Below are 14,421 nucleotides of genomic sequence, written 5' to 3' on the forward strand. Positions count from 1 at the left end.
TACCATGTGAAGATGAAAGCAGAGGTGTAGGTGATGCTTCTACAATCCAAACACTGAAGATTGCCAGGAAACCCCCAGAAGCTAGGGGAGAGGCATGGAACAGATTCTTCCTTACGGCTCTCAGAAGCAACCAACCCTGCTGACACCTTGAATTTCTAGCCTCCAGAACTAAGAGATAATAAACATCTGTTGTTTAAGCCACCAAGTTTGCAGTACTTTGTTAGGGCAGATGGAGGAGATCAGGAGATCAGAGAGTGAGGTCTGGGGGAAGGGGAGGGCAGACATGAGCTATTTGTTCCCCTGGCTCCGTCCCTGCCATATCCCCACAGGTTGGCTGTAGCTGTCTGCCACAGCTCCTGCCAGGCGGCCCTCTCTGTAGCTACTCTCTCCCTGTCTCATAACTACTCTCTCCCGTTACCCCTCGATGCCCAGGGTGGGGTGCGGTGGGTACCCGCTCCCAGCTGTTGTTAGCCCCGGGTTACTGCACTATTCCTTGATGGTGTTCCTAAATCCTGCCTCATCTTTATAAATATGCCCTTTATTAAACTCTCATCCAGATACCCAGACTGAGTGCGTCATCTATTTCTGCCAAGACCCTGATTGACACAGTGGGTATATTTGGAGTCAGCAAAAAATACTGTTTGTTTGAGAATTTGAATGGGTCAGGGGAATCCATAATCAGAATGGCTAAGCACATTTACTGCTGCATATGAATGGCAGAGAGGATGAGAGGCATGGGGTTAAGGCGGCATTGTCCAGAAAGATTTCCTTCATTTAGAAAACATTTATTGAAGGCCTGCTACCATGCACCAAGCACTACTCCAGGTGCTGGGGGGTGGGGGTTGGAGGGAAGACAAATAAATCACAGCCCTTGCCCTCAAGGAGCTCACAATCTAGTAACAGAAGACAGACATGTAAACGGTTACTTGCATAAACCATTACAGGTGCTGTAGTAGAGGTCTGGGCTGGAGATAAGAACTTTGGAATGGTCAGCATATAGGAAAGGCAATGAGAACCGATGGGATTGGAGACTGTTAAGAATGGACTCTTGAGGGACTGCAGTAATTAAGGAGTGGAAGAGATTCCAGGATAAGATTAGGAAGGAATAATTACCATAGTTTAGACATATCAAACACTTACTATGTCCTAGTTACTGTGCTTTACTTAGATTATCTCACTAAATGCTCTTTACAACTCTATGGGGTTCTGTTATTATCCCTGTTTTATAGATGAGAAAATTAAGGCTCAAAGACTTTGCTTGCTCAAGGCCATACAGCTAGCAAATGGGAAAGACAGGAATTGAACCCAGCTCTGACTCCAGAGCTTATGCTCTTAACTATTAGTATACTCAGAGAGGCCGGAGCAGAGCCAGGAGAGATGGTGATGTATGCAAGCCATGGAGGAGAGAATTTAAAGGAGAAATGAGTAGTCACCATGACAAATGACAACAGAGAGATCAAATGGATTGAGAATTAACAAAATCTGATTGGATCTTGTGATGAGAAAAATTTGAGGTGAGTTTTGCCTGAGTAGTTTCATTAGCAGAGTGGTAGTAGGGGAATGAATTGAAGTAGTCTGAGGAGCAAATGGGAGTCAGGAAGTGGGGACTCCTTTTCAAGGAGTTTGGCATTAAAGAGGAGAGAGAAAGGAGGTGAAATTTAGAGGGGCTTAGTCAAATGAGCCTTGTCCTGGATTTATGTCAGCAGCAGTACTGAAAGATCAGTGTTATGAAGCCCAGCTAGGAGGGTAGACAACCGGGAAGGATGTGAGGTCTGAGATGGTTGTGTTGTTGGGATGGGGTGGGTAGGGAAGTTCAGAAGGAAGGACTAGAGGGTTTGGATCTGTCCAGGGTACTGGGAGCGAGGGGCCTGCCAGCAGCTGAGTGGTAAGTAGGAATGGTTGGCGATGTGAGTGGTGCAGTAGGACCCTGTCTCAGCCATGCGTGGGCACACAGACAGGGGCATGGTCCCCAGGCAAGAAGGCTGCAATCCTCGGTAGTCCATCTGGGCCTGGGAGGAACATAGGGGCAAGGGAGTCTTCTCTGAGGACCTAGGTACAATTTCAAGGAGGCTGGGTTCCACTTCCTCACAGGCATCTGAGACTGCAGCCTTGGGCTGGGAGAGATGGGAGAGGGGGGGAAGGGGTCTGGATTAGAGCAGGTCCTGTGGGAGCAGGACCTGGATTGTGTGGAAAGGAGGGTTCGGCTGGAGGTAGGGCCCAGGGATGGTATGCTGGTGGGCAAGGGCCTTGGAAAAGTTGTGTGGTAGGGCAAGGATCCAGCTCCACACAGGGCTGGTGGTGGGTGGTGGAGAGCAGGGGTGCACTCACCGGACTCAGGGCTGCAGTATCCCTAAGGTACTGGCCTAGGACCCGGTGCAGGTCTGGAACTGAGGGCCACAGGGCATGCCTCAGGCTCCTTGAGGAGAAGGAAGAGAAGGAGACTGAGTTGTGGGAGTGAGTTAGGAGGGGAGCCCTGAGGGGGGGCCGTGGGGGGAGGCAGTGAGGTGGGGGAGCAAGCTTGGAGAGGTAACAGTGTAGTCAAGGTGGTAAAGTAAGGTAGTGGAGCATAGGTGAAAAGGAAACCTCTGGTGGTGGAGGGAACTCAGCAGTGCGGAGGTTCAAAAAAGGGATTTGAGTGTCCTCAAACACTCCTGCCTCAGGGCCTTTGCACTTCCTGTTCTCTCTGCCTGGAACACTTGATTTGTTCCCTCACTTCATTTAGGTTTCTGCTCAGACGTCGTCCTGACAGAGAGGGCTTCCCTGACTGCCCTAAAATAGAACCACCTCCCTTCCCCATCACTCTCTGTCTCCTGCTCTGCTTACTTTTCTTTATAGCACTTGACTTATTGTGTATTTATTAGATCCTTATATATATCACATATACGAGAATGTAAACTCCATGAGAGCAAAGAGTTTGTCTATTTGCTCACTCCTGTAGCTCCAGGGTGTAGAACAGTGTCTGGCTCATAATAGGTTCTCAAGAAATTAGTTGAATGAATGAATGGAGAGAACCAATGGGGCTTTTATTAAGTTACTGGGGAAGGTGGTCTCTCCAGGAAGAACGTGGATTAGGGTATGTTGGGGGAACCTCCAATTCCTTAGGCTCATATTTCCACATGGAGGGACTTTAGCTGAACGACATTTCAGGCCTCTTCTGTGACCTCACTCATATCTCTCCAGGGAAGGAGGAGTGATGTATCTGGTAAATTGGGGAAAAGGAACTGAGTACGCCTGGTTCAGCAGCACCACCTCCCTCCTCTCTCCCAACTTTTTTGTTGGGCTGGCTACTTGCATAGAGGCTGCATTGCGGTCTGCTCATACATATGAGTGGATTAAAAGCTCAAAGACATGTTCAAGGAGAGATGCAGCACAGAAGAGGGGCATCTAATCTAGCCTAGGGTCATCTAAAGAGGCCACGTGCAGGAGTTACCTTCTGAGCTGAGTCTTCAAGAATCAAGAGATGTTACCAACTGAAGGACTGAGGTGGTATGGATTCTGTCCTTCATGTTTATAACTTCCAATGACATTTCTCCTCAGCCTTAGTCTCCCCACATAAACAAGTCATTCATTAATAACATTTATTTAAGTGTGTGCTATTTAGCAGGCCCTGTGCTATAGATTTAAGGATGACCAAGTAAAGCATAGGGAAGACAGATAAAGAAATGAATGCAGTAAAATGCTTCTGGTACTATGGAAGAAGTCTGCATTGGGGCACAAAGAAAGTAGCCAATAGGGGAAGGTCAGGAAAGGTTTCCTAGGAGTTGGGGAAGAAAGTTATTTATAGATAAATGGGTATTAGTCATCCAGGGAGGATATTCCTGGCAGACGGGACATTATGCGCAAAGGCACTGAGAAGTAGAATCTCTTGACTTGGGGAGGAAATCACCAACAGTCTGGCAAGGCTGATGCACATGGTGGGAGGGTGGAAATCCTGGCAGGGGCCAGATTTTGCACAGCCTTCCTTGTCATTCTAGCGTCTGGACTTTATCCTGGGGCGCTAATAATGTGACTTAAGGAGGCGGAGTGACAAGTTCACGTGTGCAGTTTTAGAAAGATTATTCTGATGGCTGCGTGAGGCTAGACGGGAGGGAGAAGGGGCTCCGTTTTGGTGAGTCAGGTAGTGCCTGTACCGCTAGAGAAAGAGGGCTATTGTTTGAGCGAGCTTTAGGAGGTGGAATGACCGGACCAGACTGGATAAGGGCGAGGGTGCCGCCTAAGTGTTCCGGCTTGGGGGACAGGGGGACAGTAGCCTTGTTACTGAGATGAGGAGTCAGAAGGTGGGCCTGTTTGGGGTGTCCCGTATAGTGGGCATGTTAGGGTGTAAGAAGGCAGTGCGACTCCCGGGGAAGACGCGCTGGGAGCAGCTGACGCCACAGGTGTGGATGTGGGACTGTCCGGAGAGCGGGTGACATAGAGTGACGCGGGGATGCTTCTTTAGAGGCCGCTGGCCTCGCCCGGACCACGGCCCCGTCTCCCGCCTGACCGGAGCGGTACCTGTAGTGCGCAGGAAACTGCCACCTCAGCAGCAGCAGGCCCAGGAGGGCGCTGACGCCCAGCACCAGGAGCAGAGCGGTCACCAAAAAGATCCAGGCTAATGGACAAAAGCAGTCAGATCTCGGGGGGCCACGCCTGGCAGGAGCCCCCCTCCCCGGTCCACCAGGCCCCACCCCTCGCCGCCCCGGGTCGCCGGGTAAGTCGGCTCGGCAGCGGCCCCGCCCCTCGCTGCGCCGGCGCCCCTCCGCTCGCGCAGGCGCTGACCGCCTTTGCTCTGGCTCGGCCCTCACCGGTTTCGGAGGCGGTTTCCACCCTCACTGGGTCGGACCAGGCGCTCCAGGGCCCATGGAAGGTGGGGCCGTGGAGCCTGGCGCGCAACTGTACACGGTAGCGGGAGCGCGGGCGCAGCTCTAAGGTCTCTCCCTGGGCCCCGAGAGGCGGCTCCAGCACCTGCGCAGAGGAGAAGCGGGCGGGTGGTCAGGCTCCCGGTCCGGGTGGGCCGGCGTCGGGGCCTCTAGAACTCGGCATCTGTTTGACCGAAATCCTACCGCGTTGAGTCCCCGGGGATTTCCCCCAGAGAGCTTCGCTGGCAGAAAACGGTCATCCCGGCGGAAGCTGGCTGGAGAGGACACCAGGACAGAGAGCCTCGCCCTGCCTGCGGCCTCGCCCAGCCTGGCGCGGTACACCCCCGTCACACAGACTCATCTACACAGACTACTACTCATCCTGACACATATACATACGATAAACCGACAGAGATCTGGTACACACACAGTGACCAGGCACGCACCAGACCGGGTCGGCCGATGGAAACCCCGGACACGCTCAGATACTCGGAGCCACGTAGACCAGGCCACAAATGACATCCTCTGAGTAGAGGATGCCAGCACTGTGCTAGGTGCTGGGGGTACGAGGAGAGATTCCAAGCACAGGGAACAAGAATCGTGTGTACAAGCAGGGAGACATTATTAACTTGATCAGTTAGCAAACATGAAGAGTAAGACACCCAAACGAGTAAATAGTTACAAGAAATAATTAGCGCAATAATAATGATATAAGTAAGGTACCACGGGAGCACCAAGAAGAGTGTAATGCTGCCTGAGTTGCTTGATTGGAGGTTACAGAGTGTTCTGTGTACTGAGAGCATGCATGGGCCGGCTGGATGGTCAAAGGTGAGGCTAAGCCAGCGGTAGTAGGGACATGAGGCCGATTAGTGCGATTAACTCAACTAATTTGTTGATGAATAGAGGGAAGGGAAAAGGGAGAAGAGTCAAAGATAATTCCAGACTCGGGTAACTGGGTAAGTGTTGGTGCCACTGTCAGAGACAAGGAACAGGAGAAGTAAGTCTGAGGAAGAAATGCTGTATGGTTCTATTTTATTAGTTCAACAACAGTCAGAAATTATGAGTGGTAATGTCAGAGTAGTGGTTTCCTTGGAGGGTGTGCGTATGTGACCTGCGGGCATGAGACGCTTCTGGGGTGCTAGAAGTAATCTCTGTCTTGATCTGGGTAATGGTTACATGGCTGTATACACATGTACAAATTAATTGGTGGTATATTTAAGATTTGTGTTACTTTATGTAACTTATACTTCAGTAAAAAAGTAAAATAAGTCTGGGGAAGAAGATGAGTTCAGTTTTAGATATACTGAGTCTGAAGTTGTATATACATGTGGTGAATGAGAATAAAAGTAAAGAAACTAATATTTAATGAATATTGAGCACCTTCTATCTGCCAGGCAGTATGCTAAATATTTATATATTTAATTTTTACTGTAACTCTGGAAAGTACATAGCTTTATCCCCATTTCACCAATGAGGAAACTGAGACTTCAAAAATTTACGTAATTCACCTATGGTATAGAAGTTCCTTCTCATATGGGTGTTGGAATGATAAGTTTGGGATGGTTAACATATAGTCATTGAAACCACAGAGTTGAAGCACTCACTTAGGGAGAGCATATATATTTATCTAGAGGAGAAAAGAGTCTAGGATGGGACTGTTGGAAGCACAACCTATTAAGGAAGTGTAGAAAGGAGGAGCCAGGAAAAGAGCGAGGAGGTTCAGTCAGAGAGGTGGTACGAGAATCAGGAGAGACTGATATCCCAAAAGCAAAGGAAGGAGAAAATTTTAAATAGGAGTAGTCAGCATGTCAGATGCCAAAGAGAGATTAAGACACCAGCTGAATCAGATAAAACATAGATAAACAAGCTCAGACGTGAATACACAGACACCTTCACTCCTGATAACAGATACAGTGAAACTCAGGGATACCCTGATTATGAGGTCTGGGGGCATTTGTTCCTTGACTGTACCTTCCAGTCCTGATGGCCTTCTCCTGTGTATCGGAGCTGATAGCAGGTCTCTTGTGCTGCCCAGGGTGATGGATGCTGCCATTCCAGTTCCAGCTGCCCGCTGGAGACCTCCCTCCAGTGTAAGTTTGGAGTGGGAATGAGCACTACAGGGACGTCAGCAGGGACTGGCCTAAGCCCTTCTGTGCATGAGACATCATGTCACCAGGGCCACGGGTCAGAAGTATCAGAGTTGGTGATCCTGGGCATGGGGTCAGATATGGTAGAGGTGGGAACTATGTGGGAGGAGAAGGGGAGAAAGTTCTTACCAGCCTGATGGATCCAGAAAGGGGAGCCCAGGTAGCTGTGAATGGCACCCTGGGCTGTGGTCACCTCCACAAGGATGTGAATAGCACTGTCATTTCGTGACTTGAAGTGGCAGCGGGAGAACTGGGAGGGCTGTGATCCTGGATTTTTCTTCTGCTCTTCACACTTCTCCCAGACGGGGTCCCTACGAATCAGTCCCATGGAGTCACTGAATCAGGCTTGCCTCAGAGACTAATCCTCATATCCCCCATCCCACAGGGGACTGGATTATAATCTAACTTGTTCTTTGGATGGGCCTACAGGGCTTTCTCTCCCGTGTCATAATGTTTGGTTTTCTGAGGTTTGTTTTGGTGTCCAGCCTCTTCTTAAGAAAAGAGCTAGATGAGATAGGAAAATAGCATATGGGCTATAGAGTTCAGGTCTTGGCTTATTGGTGTATAACTGTGGGCAAATTACTTGATTTATCTCTGCCTCAGTTTCCTCATTTGTGAAATAGGTTAATAATGCCTACTTTGAATGGTATTATTTCAGAGATTAAAGAGCTTTCATCTTTCTGGAGGAAAACATGTTTTTAACCTGTTCTCATCAGGCGGCCCTCTTAGTCACCTCTAAATGTTATTTTACTAATAGATTATTACGACAGCCTCCTACTGGCTTTTCTGCCTCCATTTCTGCCACTCCCTTCAGTTTACTCTCCACACAGCAACCAGATCCAAAATGTTGATCTGATAATGTCCAGAATATCTGACACATCTGTCCATTTATTTTGATCTTTACCCCCTGCTGCATTAGATGAAACCATTATCCGTTGCCTGGATTAAGGCAAATTTCTAACTGGTGATCCTGCTTCCACTCTTACTTCTTTTTAATTGCACAAAGAAACATCTTTTCGAAATGTAAATCATATCATGTCACTCTTTTGCTTAAAATCCTTCAAGGACTCCCCATCCCCCTTGGAATAAAATCCAAACTCCATACCAGAGCCTATAGGACTCCATACGGTTGAGTTCCTCCCTCCCTCCCCATTCTCATCTCCTACAATTCTCACACCAGTTTACCACCCTTCATGCACACAGGCCTTCTCTCTGTGCAGCAGATGTGCCAGATGAACTGTCTTTGCAGCTCACCTTGCCCTGGGTTGCCCTGCCTCTAGATCTCACGTGACTCACTTCTTCTTGCCACTTGGATCTCAGCTCACCTGTCACGTCCTTGGCAAGGCTTTCTCCGACCACTCAGGTGAAATTAGCACCCCTCCCCCACCCTCCCACTTAGTCTCTATCATATAACCTTGTTCCTTTATTTCTTTACTTGTTTCTCACCCCCTCTTCCCTTCTCCCGACTAAAATGGAAGCCCCAACAATGCCGGAAGCTTTTCTGTTTTGTCACTCTATCCCCAGTGCCTGGAACATAGTCGCCTTCGCGAATTGTTTATTGAACAAGTAAATCCTGTCTCCTTCCTGATTATAACCCCTAAATGACTAGCTATTACTAAAATTATTTATCATTTTATATATTTTTATGTTTACTAATTTATTCAACAAATAATTGATACTATGTGCCAGGCACTGTGATAGACCCTATGAATACACAGAGGAATAATTTTCAAGGACCTGTCATTTCAATGGGAAAGGTAGAAAAACAAACAGATGATATTTTTCTGTGATGTGCACAGGCTGGCTTGGGAATATCAAGGAGGATCATCTAACCCAGATGGGGAGGGTCAGAGGATAGTTCCCGTGCAAGGCAGTGCTTAGACTGAGTCCTGGACTCTAAACAGGACAGGCAAAGGGGACAGACAGACATCCCAGGCACATGCTTGTGCACAGATAAGAGATGTGGTACTCTGGGGGAAATTCTCAGTGGTGCAGAATGCTTTTAGCATAGAGGGTCTGGTGGGGAGTGGTAAATGTGAGCAGACCAAGGTCATGGATGGCGTTATTGCCTTTCTAAGGAGCATAAACTTAATCTTGCAGTAATGATGGAGACACTTAAAGATTTTAAACAGGAATTGTCATAATTAGCTTTGTACTTTAGGAAAGTCACTCTAACTGCAGTTTGTAGGAGAGGACTTGTGAGGGTGCACTAGAAGCAGAGAAATTTATTAGGACAATGTTACGGTATTTTACATGCAGAGTTATGAGGATCTGAAAGTAGGGTTGTGGTGGTTGGGGTAGAGGGAAATAGATGGATTCAAGGGATACTGTACAGGTAGAAATGACAAGCGTTTCTGATTGGATATGGAGGGTGTAGAAATGGCAGAAGTTCAGGGTGGAAAACTGATTTCATAGCAGGATGGACAAGAAGAGGAGGAGCAGGTTTTGGTAGGGAATATGTGAATTCGGTTTTGCCACCTTTTGATCCATTCATGGCCCCTCCATACTATGGAAATCTGTGCAGTTATTAAAAAGAATGGGTTACATCTTTTTGTAATGATCTCCAAGACATATTTTTAAGTAAAAAGGTAAGTTACTAAATCATACATATAATGTGATCCAATTTATATTGAAAATTGAATATTGTGTATAGACATATGTAAATGCATATAAAATCTGGAAGAATACATTAAAACTGTTAATAGTGGTTTTTTTCATTATTCATTCATTCAACAATTTTTTTTTACTGAGCATCTACTGTATTCCAGGCACCGTGTGAGTTGAGAACATATTGGTGAGTAAAAGCAGACACTGACTTTGCCCTCATGGATCATGTCTAGTCAAGATCAGCCTTTCTCAACTGGAGCTCTGAGACAGAATTTTGTCATCAATCAAATAACCATGGGACTTCCCTGATGGCACAGTGGTTAAGAATCTGCCTGCCAATGCAGGGGACACGTGTTCGATCCCTGGTCCAGGAAGATCCCACATGCAGCAGAGTAACTAAGCCCACGAGCCACAACTACTGAGCCCACGTGCCGCAACTACTGAGCCCACGTGCCGCAACTACTGAAGCCCGCACGCCTAGAGCCCGTGCTCTGCAACAAGAGAAGCCACTGCAATGAGAAGCCCTCGTACTGCAACAAAGAGTAGCCCCCACTCACCGCAACTAGAGAAAGCCTGCGCACAGCAACGAAGACCCAACGCAGCCAAAAGAAAAAACTATGTGAGGTATCAATGTAAAATTGTAACTATCATAAGTATTTAAGAAGGAGAGGTACGTGGTACAACAAGGATGTATAATAGTGCCATTGGACCTAAGGAGGAAGGTCAGGGGAGGGCTCCCTGAGGAGGTGACATTTGAGTTGAGATCTGAAGGATAAATAAAGGTTAAGTAAAGATAGGAGAGTTGGGTAAACAGCATGTGCAAAGATCCAGAGGCAGGAGGGGACATGGCAGGTAGGGGGGAACAAAAATAGGCCAGTACTGGAGCACAGAGCACAGAAGGCAGCATAGTACAAGATGAAACTGAAGGCATTGGTGGGGGCTGAGCCTTTTAGAACTTTACACGGCCACAGTAGTGTTCTCTTCTTTGTCCTAAGATCAATGGAAGCTGTGGACCTTGGAAGAGTTTTAAGCAGAGGATGTTGTATTTATTTTTGCACTTTTATTTCTTTATTTATTTTTAAAGATTTCTTTTGATGTGGGCCATTTTTAAAGTCTTTATTGAATTTGTTACAATACTGCTTCTGTTTTATGTTTTGGTGTTTTTGGCCGCGAGGCATGTGGGTTCTTAGCTCCCCGACCAGGGATCGAACCCGCACCCCCTACATTGGAAGGCGAAGTCTTAACCGCTGGACCGCCAGGGCAGTCCCTATGTTTTACACTTTTAAAAACTCACTCCAGCTCCTGTGTGGAGAATGTTTTGGAGGATCCAAGAAGTGATCAGTTAATAAGACTTCTCAATAGTCTAAGTGAGAGATGATGATGGCTTGTACTAGGATGATGGCAGTGAAGAAGAAACGTGGACAGATTCTAGAGATGTTTAACAGGTAAAATCAGTAAGACTTGGTTATATACTTGATATGAAGGAAGTGACAGGTCAGTGAGGTGTTTGGTGGAAATTCTTGAAGGCCAGGCGAAGTTTTGATTGGATCTGATAGATAGTGAAAAGCTGCAGTACATATCTGAGTAGGGAAAGGCCATGCAAAGTTTGAGTTTAACAAAAGTCAGTCTGTCAGCAGCATGGGGGGTAAATCGGAGGTAGATGAGAATGTAGGCTGTTGGAATGGTCCAGGTGACATGATTAAAGCTGCATGAAACCAAGGCATTCCCAGCGAGTATGAAGAGAGGTTGAAAAGATACAATACCCATTGGAGGATGAGAGCATGGAGGCTGTTTGGTTTGGCGGACAAGGGAGGGGAGTGAAGAGGACCAGGACAATCTCTCCCTTCTTTCTGCAAGGCTGTGCTTCTCTCCCATGATATCAAGCTCAGTCAGCAGTTCAGTTCTCACCTGTCTCTGGGGCAGCACCATGCCCTGCTGTGGTAGAAGAAGCCTTGGGAGCTAGCATGGTCCTGTTGCTGCCACTGACAGGTAACATTCTTCAGGTCCAAGGTAAAGCATTGCAGTCCAAGTTCCACTGGGGTCAGAGAAGGAAGTCCCATCAGAGCCCATGTGCTCCTACTCTATAGGGTGTCCAGATCATCTTTACACACGTAACTTGGAACATTTACTCCTATTTTGTCTTCTCTCCCTGAACATAGTTCATTCTGTCCAGTGGCAAGTTTGAGGTCATCAGGAAGGACCATGGTTTACAGAGCTTCCATATCGAGCCCAGGGCTCTCTAGAGATCTTTTCTATCTCCTCCCCATCTCCCCATTCCTTTGTTGACTCACCTGCATCCCCAGGCAGGTCCACGGTCACAGGGAGGGACCAAGATCCCCAGGAGCCACGGAGGGAGACCCCATCAGGTTGGCTGCGTAGCTGGAGCCAGTAGGAGTTACCAGGCTGGAGCCCTGAGATGAGGCAGCTTCCACCCTTCACTGTCAGAGATGGAGCCTTGGGAGAAGAATCCCAGCCTCAGAATCTAGGTCTGCCTCTCAGCCAAGAGAGCCTCCACCCCTTATATTTGAAGCCCCACAACATGCCTGTGGAGAGACACTCAGTTCTTCACTGGATAGATATGCACACAGACTGGGAGCCAGGTCAGTGGGTTTCAGGTGGAGTGCAGGGCTTTTTAGGGAAATCCCCATTAACTTGGAGGCCTGAAGCTCTCAATTTTGTTGGTATGAATGACCCAAAGTGGGAGATCCCTAAATAGACATGGCTCCTAATCAGAGCCTATACTAACTCTCTAAGGACCAACCCAGTCTGGAATCCCCAAAGTATGGCCTATCCTTTCTTGGGGGCAAAATTGTGGGTAGGAGATCAGGAGGTGGAGCAGAAGAAGGCCAGGATACTTCTCTAGTTGTGGGGGTCTGCTCTGGTACATCCTGTTGGGGCATCATGGGCTGAGCACATGGAGACTGGTCCGGAGCTGGGGCTAGGTTTGGTCTCCGCAGAGCTGGGCAGCAGGTTTCTGTGGACAGCAGCAGTGTGACTGTGGGACCAGTGGAGTTCCTTGGATCCTTAGGGCCATAGCGGAGTTCATGCCTCAGAAATTCACTGATTTCGGGAGCTGGGACCTCCCAGCTGATCTGAAGTTCCCCTGGCTGACTCCCTCCCATGGCCTTGATGAGGCTGGGGGGACCTGGCAAGCCTGAAGGTGAGACAGGGCACGTGAGAACTCTTTGGGGGCCACAGTCTACAGCTCAACCCATGGACTGTGGAGAGGGGATACTGGAGGCTGGATTGAGGGCAGCCCCTGGGGCAGGGCAGGGAGGCTCCTTATCCTGTTCTCCTGTCCTCAGAACAGTGACCTCACTGCAGGTTTTTTAGGCTCAGTGCTCCTCAAGAGCAGGGATGTCTCTTCATCTGTGCATCCTTTTCACCTAGCACAGTGCCTGGCACATGGTAGGTATTCTGTAACTGATGAATTAGTGAGTCAATGAATAGGTTAATTATGGGAAAGTCAGGGTGTCTCTGGTGTGAAATGAAGTCTAGCTCTGGATGCTGAGGCTAAGAGGAATGAGAAGGGGGTCTTGAGGTGCCTCTGGGGGTCTGGTAGTGGGGGGACATCCACATTGTCTTGAAAGAGCACAGCTCAGTCTGATTCTAGGAGCTGGCCTGAGGGCAGCAAACAGGGGGGGCCAGGATGACAGGAGGATGGTCCGTACCCACACTATCCACAGAGAGCACCCGCTGGGTCAGATTCTGGTTCAGAAACACGTTCTTCACCCAGAGGTGCAGTTGAGAGAAGAGGCGAACTTCATCCTGGGCTGGAAACTGGCACACGTACCGGGTTCCAAAGGGCAGCACACGCTGGGAACTCAGGGGGCAGGCACGGGGCTTCTCCCTGTGGGCACAGGAGAAGTCCATCCTACCTACACGGCCACCTGTTCAGCCCTGAGGACCCAGGTCTGGGCCCAAACCCAAGTTCTATTTCCAATACTGCCATTTTTCTTCTCAGTGCCTGGGTGGGATTAGGGGTTATGTAGAGGGTGTGAGCTGGGTATATCCAAAGCACATCTGTTCATTAAGTGGCTACTTAGGGCATGTACTTGGAGGAGTCCTCTGATAGCGCCAAAGGCAGGGAAGCTACTGGAATGGGGCTCAGCTGTGGTATGTACAGGACAGATCCAGGGGAGTGGGACATACATGGTACATATATATGATATATATGAGGCAGCACATACCCCGGGTAGGCATACAGCAGCTGATATATTTCACTGGGCGCTGCTTCTTCCTCATCCCAGAAGCAAGTGAGGTCCTCAAATGTTCGGGAGAAACAGTTCAGGGACTCTGAGTCCGAGGCCAGCAAGGAGGCATCTGAGGAATAGCTGGTGAGTTGGGCTCTGGGTCCTCCCTGGTGTGTTTGTGGGCAAGAGTCGGGGACCAATGGGAGCCTCCTACTTTGCACATCCCCCTCCCAGGGCTCCCTCTTCCTGGGTATAGGTGATCTCCACCCTCCACATACCTCACCTTGGCTGGTGACTTGTGCCAGGTTTTGGGGGGCCGGGAGGAGGCAGGAGATGACCACCAAGAGGGCCCAGGAGGGCATCTTCTCCGGCACTGTGTGCCTGCCTTAGCCCATCCTCCCTGCAGGAAGCCGGGCCCCAATCCCCTCCCGGGCCAGCCCCTCAGGTTCCTGTCAGATACAGCCCCACGTCCTGTCCCTGTCCCTGCCCCTGTGGGGCCCATCCAGACCACACTGGGGCCGGGGGCCAGGGGAGGGGGTGTGGGAGTGGGCAGGAGGGTAGGAGGAATTTGAAAGAGAGGATACAGACCTTTGGTGGGAGGGAGATGGGGGGGTTACATTTTTTTGACCATGTACC

General features: G+C 48.9%; 1 protein-coding gene across 1 annotated transcript; it reads right to left on the reverse strand.

Moving 5' to 3' along the window:
• Positions 1-801: 801 nt before the first annotated feature.
• MPL (MPL proto-oncogene, thrombopoietin receptor) lies at positions 802-14,147 on the reverse strand. The gene is made up of 12 exons (XM_029230425.1): positions 14,069-14,147; positions 13,783-13,915; positions 13,264-13,442; positions 12,448-12,746; positions 11,884-12,046; positions 11,501-11,627; positions 7,115-7,296; positions 6,810-6,952; positions 4,785-4,944; positions 4,495-4,591; positions 2,329-2,416; positions 802-2,114 (listed from the first exon to the last, which is right to left on the reverse strand). The coding sequence occupies exons 1-12, from the start codon at positions 14,145-14,147 to the stop codon at positions 1,827-1,829; spliced, it is 1,938 nt and encodes a 645-aa protein (XP_029086258.1). The 3' UTR covers positions 802-1,826.
• Positions 14,148-14,421: the final 274 nt, after the last annotated feature.

The sequence above is a fragment of the Monodon monoceros genome, unplaced genomic scaffold, assembly GCF_005190385.1.
Source record: "Monodon monoceros isolate NGI ecotype Baffin Bay Population unplaced genomic scaffold, NGI_Narwhal_1 Super_Scaffold_18, whole genome shotgun sequence".
Taxonomy (NCBI): domain Eukaryota; kingdom Metazoa; phylum Chordata; class Mammalia; order Artiodactyla; family Monodontidae; genus Monodon; species Monodon monoceros.